At 54.3% G+C, this 13,394-nt stretch overlaps 2 protein-coding genes across 2 annotated transcripts in view; one reads left to right on the top strand and one right to left on the bottom strand.

The window, feature by feature from the left end:
- ZNF467 (zinc finger protein 467) overlaps nucleotides 1–4,143 on the bottom strand; it is a gene marked incomplete at its 3' end in the record, with an annotated part of 20,997 nt that extends 16,854 nt beyond the window's left edge. The window contains exon 1 of the mRNA XM_081344894.1: nucleotides 3,961–4,143. Coding sequence (XP_081201020.1) covers nucleotides 3,961–3,963 — 3 coding nt within the window. The 5' untranslated portion in view covers nucleotides 3,964–4,143. The remainder of the gene's footprint in view (nucleotides 1–3,960) is intronic.
- Nucleotides 4,144–8,608: 4,465 nt separating this feature from the next.
- LOC308679056 (SCO-spondin-like) overlaps nucleotides 8,609–13,394 on the top strand; it is a gene marked incomplete at its 5' end in the record, with an annotated part of 188,318 nt that continues 183,532 nt past the window's right edge. Inside the window, 3 exons of the mRNA XM_081346291.1 lie at nucleotides 8,609–8,641; nucleotides 10,444–10,598; nucleotides 11,251–11,424. Coding sequence (XP_081202417.1) covers nucleotides 8,609–8,641; nucleotides 10,444–10,598; nucleotides 11,251–11,424 — 362 coding nt within the window. The remainder of the gene's footprint in view (nucleotides 8,642–10,443; nucleotides 10,599–11,250; nucleotides 11,425–13,394) is intronic.

The following is a 13,394-nucleotide window of genomic DNA, read 5'->3' as shown; positions in this document are numbered from 1 at the left end:
ATTATTATGTTACATTATTACATTATTATTATTATTTTATTACAATATTATTATTTAGATTATTATTATTATTATTATATTACAATATTATTATTATTACATTATTATTATTACATTATTATTATATTACAATATTATTATTATTACATTATTATTATTACATTACAATATTATCATTATTACATTATTATTATTATTATCATATTACAATATTATTATTACATTATTATTATTATATTACAATATTATTATTATATTATTATATAATTTTATTACACTATTATTATTATTTTATTACAATATTGTTACATTATTATTTTATTAGAACATTATTACATTATTATTACATTATTATTGTTATTATTATTATTATTATTATTATTATTATTATTATTATTATTATTATTATTAATAATAATAATAATAATAATGCCTTGTCTTCCCTTGACCCCCTTCCCCACAACCCCAGTAGCCAGACTGGCCCTCCCTTTGCCCCCCCCTCCGCCAAAAACCTCACTTCCTGCATCCCCTCCCCCTTCGGGCCCTCTCCCCCCTCTTATCCCCTCCCCTTCCTGCCTGCTGCCCCCCCTCCCCTCCGCCTGCCTTTCCCCACAAAGAGGAGGGGGCTGGCCCGGAGATCCCACCCCTCCCCCTACCCGCTTCCAAGTCTCTGAGCACGCACAAAGTGCGTCTCCCCCCCCCACTCTCCACTCGGATGGTCCCCCCAAGCAGCAGCTAGCAGGGGTCCTGGCCGGGGGGGGCAGCCCCCCCACCCAGCGAGCGTCACCCCCACCTAGTAGGCGAGGAGGGGTCCCCAAACCGGCTGGGACCCCCCCTGCACGCCTTCGCACCTCCAGTTTCGGCCCGGGAGGGGGGCGGAACCGGCACACGGAAAGAGGGGGGGGGGTTATCCAAGGGGCTGGGGACCCCCAAACCGCCCTCCCCCCCTCCCCGAGAGCCCCCCCTTCCCAAAGTGGGAATAATACAGCCCCTTCCCCAACAATAGAGCTGAGCCAAGTGTGTGCGGGGGGAAGGGGGGGAGGGAGGGAAAGCCGGGGTGGGTCTCCTGGTGGTCCCCCATCCGCGGATCGATTCGGTCCGATCCGGGCCCGGGCTCGAACCCTTCCCTTTCCCACCAGCAGCCCCGCTTTTCTGGAGGGGACCGGGGGGGGGGTGAGGGAAGGGGGGAGGTCTCGGTTCAGCGGGGTGGGGCAGGCCGCCCCCTCCCCTCCTTTGCTGCCCCCTCCTCAGTTTCTCGGTCCCCTCCCTAACCTTCCCCTCCTGTCTAGCCCCCTCCCCTCCCTTCCTTGCTTCCCTCCCCCCTCCCCTCCTTTCCTGCCCCCTCCCTTGCCTCCTCACCCCCTCCCCACTTTCTGTGCCCCCTCCCTTCCATTCCTGCCCTGCTTCCTGGCCCCTCCCCACTTTCTACGTCTCCTCCCCTCCATTCCTGCCCCCTCCCTTGCCTCCTCGCCCCCTCCCCACTTTCCGTGCCCCCTCCCCTCCCTTCCTGACCCCTCCCTTGCCTCCTTGCCCCCTCCCCACCATTCCTTCCCCTTCCTCTCCTTTCCTGCCCCCTCCCCACTTTTTGTGCCCCCTCCCCTGCTTCCCTGGACCCTCCCCTCCCTTCCTGACCCCTGCCATGGTTCCTTGCCCCCTCCCCAATTTCTATGCCCCCTCCCCTCCCTTCCTGCCCCCTCCCCACTTTCCATGCCCCCTCCCCTCCCTTCCTGACCCCTGCCCTGCTTCCTTGCCCCCTCCCCACTTTCCATGCCCCCTCCCCTCCCTTCCTGCCCCCTCCCCACTTTCCATGCCCCCTCCCCTCCCTTCCTGACCCCTGCCCTGCTTCCTTGCCCCCTCCCCACTTTCCATGCCCCCTCCCCTCCCTTCCTGCCCCCTCCCCACTTTCTATGCCCCCTGCCCTCCCTTCCTGCCCCCTCCCTTGCTTCCTTGCCCCCTCCCCACTTTACATGCCCCCCTCCCCTCCCTTCCTGCCCCTCCCCACTTTCTATGCCCCCTGCCCTCCCTTCCTGCCCCCTCCCTTGCTTCCTTGCCCCCTCCCCACTTTCCATGCCCCCTCCCCTCCCTTCCTGCCCCCTCCCCACTTTCTATGCCCCCTGCCCTCCCTTCCTGCCCCCTCCCTTGCCTCCTCGCCCCCTCCCCACTTTCCGTGCCCCCTCCCCTCCCTTCCTGACCCCTCCCTTGCCTCCTTGCCCCCTCCCCACCATTCCTTCCCCTTCCTCTCCTTTCCTGCCCCCTCCCCACTTTCCATGCCCCCTGCCCTCCCTTCCTGCCCCCTCCCCTGCTTCCTTGCCCCCTCCCCACTTTCCATGCCCCCTCCCCTCCCTTCCTGCCCCCTCCCCACTTTCTATGCCCCCTGCCCTCCCTTCCTGCCCCCTCCCTTGCCTCCTCGCCCCCTCCCCACTTTCCGTGCCCCCTCCCCTCCCTTCCTGACCCCTCCCTTGCCTCCTTGCCCCCTCCCCACCATTCCTTCCCCTTCCTCTCCTTTCCTGCCCCCTCCCCACTTTTTGTGCCCCCTCCCCTGCTTCCCTGGACCCTCCCCTCCCTTCCTGACCCCTGCCATGGTTCCTTGCCCCCTCCCCAATTTCTATGCCCCCTCCCCTCCCTTCCTGCCCCCTCCCCACTTTCCATGCCCCCTCCCCTCCCTTCCTGCCCCCTCCCCACTTTCTATGCCCCCTGCCCTCCCTTCCTGCCCCCTCCCTTGCCTCCTCGCCCCCTCCCCACTTTCCGTGCCCCCTCCCCTCCCTTCCTGACCCCTCCCTTGCCTCCTTGCCCCCTCCCCACCATTCCTTCCCCTTCCTCTCCTTTCCTGCCCCCTCCCCACTTTCCATGCCCCCTGCCCTCCCTTCCTGCCCCCTCCCCTGCTTCCTTGCCCCCTCCCCACTTTCCATGCCCCCTCCCCTCCCTTCCTGCCCCCTCCCCACTTTCTATGCCCCCTGCCCTCCCTTCCTGCCCCCTCCCTTGCCTCCTCGCCCCCTCCCCACTTTCCGTGCCCCCTCCCCTCCCTTCCTGACCCCTCCCTTGCCTCCTTGCCCCCTCCCCACCATTCCTTCCCCTTCCTCTCCTTTCCTGCCCCCTCCCCACTTTTTGTGCCCCCTCCCCTGCTTCCCTGGACCCTCCCCTCCCTTCCTGACCCCTGCCATGGTTCCTTGCCCCCTCCCCAATTTCTATGCCCCCTCCCCTCCCTTCCTGCCCCCTCCCCACTTTCCATGCCCCCTCCCCTCCCTTCCTGACCCCTGCCCTGCTTCCTTGCCCCCTCCCCACTTTCCATGCCCCCTCCCCTCCCTTCCTGCCCCCTCCCCACTTTCCATGCCCCCTCCCCTCCCTTCCTGACCCCTGCCCTGCTTCCTTGCCCCCTCCCCACTTTCCATGCCCCCTCCCCTCCCTTCCTGCCCCCTCCCCACTTTCTATGCCCCCTGCCCTCCCTTCCTGCCCCCTCCCTTGCTTCCTTGCCCCCTCCCCACTTTCCATGCCCCCTCCCCTCCCTTCCTGCCCCCTCCCCACTTTCTATGCCCCCTGCCCTCCCTTCCTGCCCCCTCCCTTGCTTCCTTGCCCCCTCCCCACTTTCCATGCCCCCTCCCCTCCCTTCCTGACCCCTGCCCTGCTTCCTTGCCCCCTCCCCACCATTCCTTCCCCTTCCTCTCCTTTCCTGCCCCCTCCCCACTTTTTGTGCCCCCTCCCCTCCCTTCCTGACCCCTGCCCTGCTTCCTTGCCCCCTCCCCACCATTCCTTCCCCTTCCTCTCCTTTCCTGCCCCCTCCCCACTTTCCATGCCCACTCCCCTCCCTTCCTGACCCCTGCCATGCTTCCTTGCCCCCTCCCCACCATTCCTTCCCCTTCCTCTCCTTTCCTGCCCCCTCCCCACTTTCCATGCCCCCTCCCCTGCCTCCCTCCCCCCTCCCCTCCCTTCCCCTCCCACCCCCCCCCTCCCCGCGAGCCTTACCATCCGCGGGAGGGGGGGAGGGAGACCCCGGCCAGCCCCTCCGAAGGGCGCGCGTGGACGGCGGCTTCGAAGCGGGAGGGGGGGGCGTTAGGAGGCTTGGTCCCCGCGGGGCAGGGTGGGCTCCTCCTCCGGGTCGGGAGACCCCCCCTCTCTCCTTCCTCCTCCTCCTCCTCCTCCCTCCTCCGCCGCCGCTCGACCCCCCCCCCCCGGCCGCCCGCCCGCCAGCCGCCCCGCCTCGGCCCGGTCGGAAGCAGCGGCGGCGGCGCCGAGCAGGAGGGCCGGGACTACAGCTCCCAGCAGGCAGCGGGGCCGGGGAGGGGGGCGGGGCGGGGCGGAGGAGGAGGGAGAGGGAGGAGCCCGGCGGCTCTTCCCGGCCCCGCTGCCTGCTGGGAGCTGTAGTCCGGGCCCTCACGCTCGGCGCGGCCTGAAGCCCCCTCCCCAAAAGGGGGAGAGCGGAGGGGAAGCCCCCCCTCCCCTCTGCCTGAAGCCCCCTCCCCAAAAGGGAGACCAAAGGGGAAGCCCCTCTGCCTGAAGCCCCCTCCCCAAAAGGGGGAGAGCCAAGGGGAAGCCCCCCTCCCCAAAAGGGAGACCAAAGGGGAAGCCCCCCTCCCCTCTGCCTGAAGCCCCCTCCCCAAAAGGGAGACCAAAGGGGAAGCCCCCTCCCCTGTGTCTGAAGCCCCCTCCCCAAAAGGGGGAGCAAAGGGGAAGCCCCCTCCCCAAAAGGGAGACCAAAGGGGAAGCCCCCTCCCCTCTGCCTGAAGCCCCCTCCCCAAAAGGGGGAGCAAAGGGGAAGCCCCCTCCCCAAAAGGGAGACCAAAGGGGAAGCCCCCCTCCCCTCTGCCTGAAGCCCCCTCCCCAAAAGGGGGAGAGCGGAGGGGAAGCCCCCCTCCCCAATCCGTGAAGCCCCTTTCTTTCTTTCTAAGTGTGATTGGACACACAAGGAAATTGTACAGAATCCTTCTTTCATCTCTTCTCTCTCCCTTCCTTCCTTCCTTCCTTCCTTCCTTTATTTTTTTTCTTTCTTTCTTTCTTTCTTTCTTTCTTTCTTTCTTTCTTTCTTTCTTTCTTTCTTTCTTTCTTTCTTTCTTTCTTTCTTTCTTTCCCTTCCTCCCTTCCTCTCTCTCTCTTTCTCTCTCTCTCTCTTTCTTTCTTTATTTCCAAGTGTGATTGGACACACAAGAAAATTGTACAGAATCATCCCTACAGTTGTACACAATCTTTCCTTTCTTCCTTCCTTCCTTCCTTCCCCCTCCCTCTTTCTTTCTTTCTTTCTTTCTTTTTTCTTTCTTTCTTTCTTTCTTTCTTTCTTTCTTCCTTCCTTCCTTTCTTCCTTCCCCTCCCTCCCTCTCTCTCTCTGTCTCTCTTTCTCCTTCCTTCCTTCCTTCCTTCCTTCCTTCCTTCCTTCCTTCCTTCCTTCCCCTCCCTGTCTGTCTCCCTCCCTCTCTTTTTTCTTTCTTTCTTTCTTTCCTTCCTCCTTCCCTCCCTCCCTCCCTCCTTCCTTCTTTCTTTCTTTCCTTTTTCCTTTCCTTCTTTCTCTCTCTCTTTCTTTCCTCCCTCCCTCCCTCCCTCCTTCCTTCTTTCTTTTTTCTTTCCTTCTTTCTCTCTCTTTCCTTCCTTCCTCCTTCCCTCCTTCCTTCGTTCTTTCTTTCCTTCTTTTTTCTTTCTTTCCTTCTTTTTTCTTTCCTTCTCTCTCTCTTTTCTTTCCTTCTTTCTCTCTCTCTTTCTTTCTTTTCTCCCTCCCTCCCTCCCTCCCTCCTTCCTTCTTTCTTTTTTCTTTCCTTCTCTCTCTTTCTTTTTCTTTCTCTCTCTCTTTCTTTCTTTCCTTCCTTCCTCCCTCCCTCCCTCCCTCCTTCCTTCTTTCTTTTTTCTTTCCTTCTCTCTCTCTCTTTCTTTTTCTTTCTCTCTCTCTCTTTCTTTCTTTCCTTCCTTCCTCCCTCCCTCCTTCCTTCCTTCTTTCTTTTCTTTTTTCCTTTCCTTCTTTCTCTCTTTCTTTCTTTTCTCCCTCCCTCCCTCCCTCCCTCCCTCCTTCCTTCTTTTTTCTTTCTTTCTTTCTTTCCTTCCTCCTTCCCTCCCTCCCTCCCTCCTTCCTTCTTTCTTTCTTTCCTTTTTTCCTTTCCTTCTTTCTCTCTTTCTTTCTTTTCTCCCTCCCTCCCTCCCTCCCTCCCTCCTTCCTTCTTTTTTCTTTCTTTCTTTCTCTCTCTCTCTTTCTTTTTCTTTCTCTCTCTCTTTCTTTCTTTCCTTCCTTCCTCCCTCCCTCCCTCCCTCCTTCCTTCTTTCTTTCTTTCCTTTTTTTTCTTTCTTTCTCTCTCTCTCTTTCCTTCCTCCCTCCCTCCCTCCTTCTTTCTTTCTTTCTTTCTTTCTTTCTTTCTTTCTTTCTTTCTTTCTTTCCTTTTTTTCTTTCTTTCTCTCTCTCTCTTTCTTTCCTTCCTTCCCTGTCCTTACCCCGGGTGGCAGGAGCCGCCAATCTCCGCTCTTGGTTAACCTGCGTCAGAGAGGCCTCGCATCCGTGATGCGCCGGGTTCGAGACCCCACGCCGGGCCCTCGAATTCTTTGCCGGGATAAGCCTGGTCCAGGAAGGGAGGCTTAGCCCAGGTCCGCCTGCGGCCCCCGGCAAAGAGAAGAAGGAGGGAGCATCCTCCCCCAGGGACAAAAGTGGGGAAGGGTCCCGCAGGGACAGATCCTGGTTACGATCAAGCCGCCTCCTGGATCAGCCGCCAAGAAGAAGAATTTGGGGCGCTAAGAATCAATCCCAAACCCGGATCCGGACAGCTGCGAGGAGAAGAGAGAAATATTCATGCCCCGAAAGCAAAAAAATAATCTGTTTGGGGTGTGTGTGTGTGTGTGTGTGTGTTTTTTTTCCCCAGGAAAAAAAAAGCAAAAAGGCAGGAAAATCTTTAGCGAAAAAGATCAAACACTCGACGACCATTGAATATAACCTGTTCTTTTCTTTTCTTTTCCTTTCTTTTTTCTTTCTTTCTTTCTTTCTTTTTTCTCTTTCTCTTTTTTCTCTTTCTCTTTCTCTTTTTTCTCTGTATTTCTTTCTTTCTTTTTTCTCTTTCTCTTTTTTCTCTTTCTCTTTCTCTCTTTTTTCTCTTTCTTTCTTTCTTTCTTTTTTCTCTTTCTCTTTTTTCTGTCTCTTTCTCCCTTTTTTCTCTTTCTTTCTTTCTCTTTCTTTTTCTTTCTTTCTTTTTTCTCTTTCTCTTTCTCTCTCTTTTTCTTTCTTTCTTTCTTTCTTTCTTTTTTCTCTTTCTCTTTTTTCTCTTTCTCTTTCTCTCTTTTTTCTCTTTCTTTCTTTCTTTCTTTTTTCTCTTTCTCTTTTTTCTGTCTCTTTCTCCCTTTTTTCTCTTTCTTTCTTTCTCTTTCTTTTTCTTTCTTTCTTTTTTCTCTTTCTCTTTCTCTCTCTTTTTCTTTCTTTCTTTCTTTCTTTCTTTTTTCTCTTTCTCTTTTTTCTCTTTCTCTTTCTCTCTTTTTTCTCTTTCTTTCTTTCTTTCTTTTTTCTCTTTCTCTTTTTTCTGTCTCTTTCTCCCTTTTTTCTCTTTCTTTCTTTCTCTTTCTTTTTCTTTCTTTCTTTTTTCTCTTTCTCTTTCTCTCTTTTTTCTCTTTCTTTCTTTCTTTCTTTTTTCTCTTTCTCTTTCTCTCTCTTTTTCTTTCTTTCTTTCTTTCTTTCTTTTTTCTCTTTCTCTTTTTTCTCTTTCTCTTTCTCTCTTTTTTCTCTTTCTTTCTTTCTTTCTTCCTCTTTCTTTCTTTCTTTTTTCTCTTTCTTTCTTTTTTCTTTCTTTTTTCTTTCTTTTTTCTTTTTCTCTTTTTTCTCTTTCTCTTTCTCTCTTTTTTCTCTTTCTTTCTTTCTTTCTTCCTCTTTCTTTCTTTCTTTTTTCTCTTTCTTTCTTTTTTCTTTCTTTTTTCTTTCTTTTTTCTTTTTCTCTTTTTTCTCTTTCTCTTTCTCTCTTTTTTCTCTCTCTCTTTCTTTCTTTCTTTCCTTTTCTTTCTCTTTCTCCCTTTTTTCTCTTTCTCTCTTTTTTCTCTTTCTTTCTTTCTTTCCTTTTCTTTCTCTTTCTCTCTTTTTTCTCTTTCTTTCTTTCTTTCTTTCTCTTTCTTTCTTTCTTTCTTTCTTTTTTCTCTTTCTTTTTTCTTTCTTTTTTCTTTCTTTTTTCTTTTTCTCTTTTTTCTCTTTCTCTTTCTCTCTTTTTTCTCTTTCTTTCTTTCTTTCTTTCTTTCTTTCCTTTTCTTTCTCTTTCTCTCTTTTTTCTCTTTCTTTCTTTCTTTCTTTCTCTTTCTTTCTCTTTCTTTCTTTCTTTTTTCTCTTTCTTTTTTCTTTCTTTTTTCTTTCTTTCTTCTCTTTCTTTTTTCTCTTTTTCTTTCTCTCTTTTTTCTCTTTCTTTCTTTCTTTCTTTCTTTCTTTCTTTCTCTTTCTCAATACTTTCTTTCTTTCTTTCTTTCTTTCTTTCTTTCTTTCTTTCATAAATCGGATTAAATTTTAGATGGGGGCGGGGCAGGAGCCATCCAATCAGAGCGCTCTCAGATGCTCCCCAAACAGGAGCTATAAATCCGACCGGCCGAGGCCAGTTCGACGCTCTTCCTTCCCTCCGGGCATTCCGGGCTCCTGAGCACGTGCAGAGGGCTCGTCCCGCCAGGTAGGAAGGGGAACCCGATGTGGGGGGGTGCTAAGAGGTTGGTGGTGGCGGTAGGGTTCCCCCCCCAAAGGCTGGGTTGGTGAGGAAGGGAGCCCTGCTTCGGGAAGAAGAGCTGGAAGGGGACCTCCGAGGACATCTAGTCCAACCCCCTGCCCCTGAATGCAGAATCACAGAGTTGGAAGGGACCCCGGAGGTCCTCTAGTCCAACCCTCTGCTCAGGCAGGAGACCCTTACAGAATAACAGAATATCAGACTTGGAAGGGTCCTCAGAGGTCATCTAGTCCAACCCCTCATGCTCGATCGGGTGACCCTGACGGAATCATAGAATGACAGAGTTGGAAGGGACCCCGGAGGTCCTCTAGTCCAACCCTCTGCTCAGGCAGGAGACCCTTACAGAATAACAGAATATCAGACTTGGAAGGGTCCTCAGAGGTCATCTAGTCCAACCCCTCATGCTCGATCGGGTGACCCTGACGGAATCATAGAATGACAGAGTTGGAAGGGACCCCGGAGGTCCTCTAGTCCAACCCCCTGCTGGAGTGGGAGACCCTTACAGAATAACAGAGTTGGAAGGGACCCTGGAGGTCCTCTAGTCCAACCCTCTGCTCAGGCAGGAGACCCTTACAGAATAACAGAATATCATAGTTGGAAGGGTCCTCAGAGGTCATCTAGTCCAACCCCTCATGCTCGATCGGGTGACCCTGACGGAATCATAGAATGACAGAGTTGGAAGGGACCCCGGAGGTCCTCTAGTCCAACCCCCTGCTCGAGCAGGAGACCCTTACAGAATAACAGAATATCATAGTTGGAAGGGTCCTCAGAGGTCATCTAGTCCAACCCCTCATGCTCGATCGGGTGACCCTGACGGAATCATAGAATGACAGAGTTGGAAGGGACCCCGGAGGTCCTCTAGTCCAACCCCCTGCTCGAGCAGGAGACCCTTAAAGAATCATAGAATAACAGAGTTGGAAGGGACCCCGGAGGTCCTCTAGTCCAACCCTCTGCTCAGGCAGGAGACCCTTACAGAATAACAGAATATCATAGTTGGAAGGGTCCTCAGAGGTCATCTAGTCCAACCCCTCATGCTCGATCGGGTGACCCTGACGGAATCATAGAATGACAGAGTTGGAAGGGACCCCGGAGGTCCTCTAGTCCAACCCCCTGCTCGAGCAGGAGACCCTTAAAGAATCATAGAATAACAGAGTTAGAAGGGACCCTGGAGGTCATCTAGTCCAGCCCCCTGCTCAGGCAGGAGACCCTTACAGAATAACAGAATATCAGAGTTGGAAGGGACCTGAGAGGTCACCTAGTCCGACCCCCTGATCAAGCGGGAGACCCTTACAAAATCATAGAATAACAGAGTTGGAAGGGACCCTGGAGGTCATCTAGTCCAACCCCCTGATCAAGCGGGAGACCCTTACAGAATAACAGAGTTGGAAGGGACCTGAGAGGTCACCTAGTCCGACCCCCTGCCCGAGCGGGTGACCCTGACGGAATCACAGAACGACAGAGGTGGAAGGGACCCCGGAGGTCCTCTAGTCCAGCCCCCTTTCCGGCGAGCAAAGTCGAGGGGGGAAGCCTGATTCGCTTAACCACGGCGCTCCTGACTGAAGCCCGGCCTTGATTCACTTAACGACCGGGGGAGGGCGAGGAAGGTCATAAAATGTGGCAAAAAAATTCACCTGGCAAATATTTTGAGGCTCTGTCAGGGTTTGTCAATCTACCCGTATTTGCCTTCTCTTGGTAGGTTTGTCTCGGTCCCTCCCGAGCGGTCGGGAGCTTCCCCAGACTGACCTCAGTGAGGACTAGCGGCTTGGCTGGTCCTTCCTTCTGAACCTTTTTCCTTTCCTAGGGACCCGACCGGCTGGCTGGCTGCCCCGACTCCTTCCGCGGGGATTCCCTCCGGCTCAGAGAGATGTGGCGAGCCGTCTTTCCGGGTGCCCCGCCTCCCGTCCTCAGCATCCTGGCCTGGCTTTCCCTCTGGCAGACGCTGGCGGTGGATGATGGGTAAGGATGTAGCCAAGAGCTCTCATTCTCCCCTCCCCCTTCCGAAACTCTGCCCGAGGTTTGCAGGGAGCGATGGGTTAGTGGGTTCCCAAGGAATCTCTCCCGGCAGGAAAGGGACGAAGGAGTCGGTCCCTAATTACAGAAGCAGCCGAACGCCAGCCCTGCGGGGCGGTCCCTGCAGATCTGACGTTTAGGTGCGGCCTCCCAGGAGGGGACCCTCTGCTCCTTCTTGGCTGCCGCGTCCCGGAGAAGGTTTTCCCTTGCCTCCTTCCGGGACCTTAATCTGACTTCCCAATTAGCCGAGAGCTTAGGATTTCCTGGTGGTCTCCTTTCCACCTCTTAACGAAGGCCAGCTTCATTTGGGGAAACTCTTTCTTGGCTGCAAGCCTGGAAAAGATTTTCCTTGCCGCCTCTTCCTCCTCCTCCTCCTCCTCCTCCCCTGCTGTTAGCCTATAGCTCAGGATTTCCTAGTGGTCTCCTTTCCACCTCTACGTGGGCTTAGTTTCATTTGGGGAATGTCGCAACTCCTTCTTAGCTGCGATCCTGGAGGGGAAAAAAAAATCTCCTTGCCTTCTTCCGGGACGTTTATCTGCTTCCCCAGTTCGCCTAGAGCTGAAGATTTCCTCATGGTCTCCTTTCCTCCGTCCGGCAGGCGCTGGTGCGAGAGGGTGGTCCAGGTGCGAGACGAAGGCGTGGTGAATGTGCGACGGGAGGACGTGGTGCCCTGCGCGGAGGTTTACCAGTACACTCTGGAAGGCTGGCACCTCGACCGGGACAGGACCCGCCGAGCGACCGGCTCCGGGCGCGCCCTGTGCTACATTTACAAGTGAGAGGCCGGAGGGCGAGGCGGTGGGCGGTGGTGGGGCTGGACTGGATGGCCTCCAAGGTCCCTTCCCTCTCTGCCCTTTTATGATTCTGGAAGGGTCTCTCCTGTTTGAGCAGGGGGGTTGGACTAGATGACCTCCCAGATCCCTTCCCGCTCTGCCCTCCTATGATTCTGGAAGGGTCTCTCCTGTTTGAGCAGGGGGGTTGGACTAGATGACCTCCCGGGTCCCTTCCCGCTCTGCCCTCTTGAGCAGGGGGGTTGGACTAGATGACCTCCCAGGTCCCTTCCCGCTCTGCCCTTCTATGATTCTGGAAGGGTCTCTCCTGTTTGAGCAGGGGGGGTTGGACTAGATGACCTCCCGGGTCCCTTCCCGCTCTGCCCTTCTATGATTCTGGAAGGGTCTCTCCTGTTTGAGCAGGGGGGGGTTGGACTAGATGACCTCCCAGATCCCTTCCCGCTCTGCCCTCCTATGATTCTGGAAGGGTCTCTCCTGTTTGAGCAGGGGGGTTGGACTAGATGACCTCCCGGGTCCCTTCCCGCTCTGCCCTCCTATGATTCTGGAAGGGTCTCTCCTGTTTGAACAGGGGGGTTGGGCTAGATGACCTCCCAGGTCCCTTCCCTCTCTGCCCTTCTATGATTCTGGAAGGGTCTCTCCTGTTTGAGCAGGGGGGGGTTGGACTAGATGACCTCCCGGGTCCCTTCCCGCTCTGCCCTTCTATGATTCTGGAAGGGTCTCTCCTGTTTGAGCAGGGGGGTTGGACTAGATGACCTCCCGGGTCCCTTCCCGCTCTGCCCTCTTGAGCAGGGGGGTTGGACTAGATGACCTCCCAGGTCCCTTCCCGCTCTGCCCTCCTATGATTCTGGAAGGGTCTCTCCTGTTTGAGCAGGGGGGTTGGACTAGATGACCTCCCGGGTCCCTTCCCGCTCTGCCCTTCTATGATTCTGGAAGGGTCTCTCCTGTTTGAGCAGGGGGGTTGGACTAGATGACCTCCCAGATCCCTTCCCGCTCTGCCCTCCTATGATTCTGGAAGGGTCTCTCCTGTTTGAGCAGGGGGGTTGGACTAGATGACCTCCCGGGTCCCTTCCCGCTCTGCCCTTCTATGATTCTGGAAGGGTCTCTCCTGTTTGAGCAGGGGGGTTGGACTAGATGACCTCCCAGATCCCTTCCCGCTCTGCCCTCCTATGATTCTGGAAGGGTCTCTCCTGTTTGAGCAGGGGGGTTGGACTAGATGACCTCCCAGATCCCTTCCCGCTCTGCCCTCCTATGATTCTGGAAGGGTCTCTCCTGTTTGAGCAGGGGGGTTGGACTAGATGACCTCCCGGGTCCCTTCCCGCTCTGCCCTTCTATGATTCTGGAAGGGTCTCTCCTGTTTGAGCAGGGGGGTTGGACTAGATGACCTCCCAGATCCCTTCCCGCTCTGCCCTCCTATGATTCTGGAAGGGTCTCTCCTGTTTGAGCAGGGGGGTTGGACTAGATGACCTCCCGGGTCCCTTCCCGCTCTGCCCTCTTGAGCAGGGGGGTTGGACTAGATGACCTCCCAGGTCCCTTCCCGCTCTGCCCTTCTATGATTCTGGAAGGGTCTCTCCTGTTTGAGCAGGGGGGGTTGGACTAGATGACCTCCCGGGTCCCTTCCCGCTCTGCCCTTCTATGATTCTGGAAGGGTCTCTCCTGTTTGAGCAGGGGGGGTTGGACTAGATGACCTCCCGGGTCCCTTCCCGCTCTGCCCTTCTATGATTCTGGAAGGGTCTCTCCTGTTTGAGCAGGGGGGGGTTGGACTAGATGACCTCCTGGGTCCCTTCCCGCTCTGCCCTCCTATGATTCTGGAAGGGTCTCTCCTGCTTGAACAGGGGGGTTGGACTAGATGACCTCCCGGGTCCCTTCCCGCTCTGCCCTTCTATGATTCTGGAAGGGTCTCTCCTGCTTGAACACGGGGGTTGGACTAGATGACCTCCCAGATCCCTTCCCGCTC

The sequence above is a fragment of the Vipera berus genome (genome assembly GCF_964194415.1).
Source record: "Vipera berus genome assembly, chromosome: Z".
Classification (NCBI taxonomy): Eukaryota; Metazoa; Chordata; class Lepidosauria; order Squamata; family Viperidae; genus Vipera; species Vipera berus.
The sequence above is the reverse complement of the archived record's forward strand: the minus strand, read 5'-3'. Positions and strand labels throughout refer to the sequence as shown.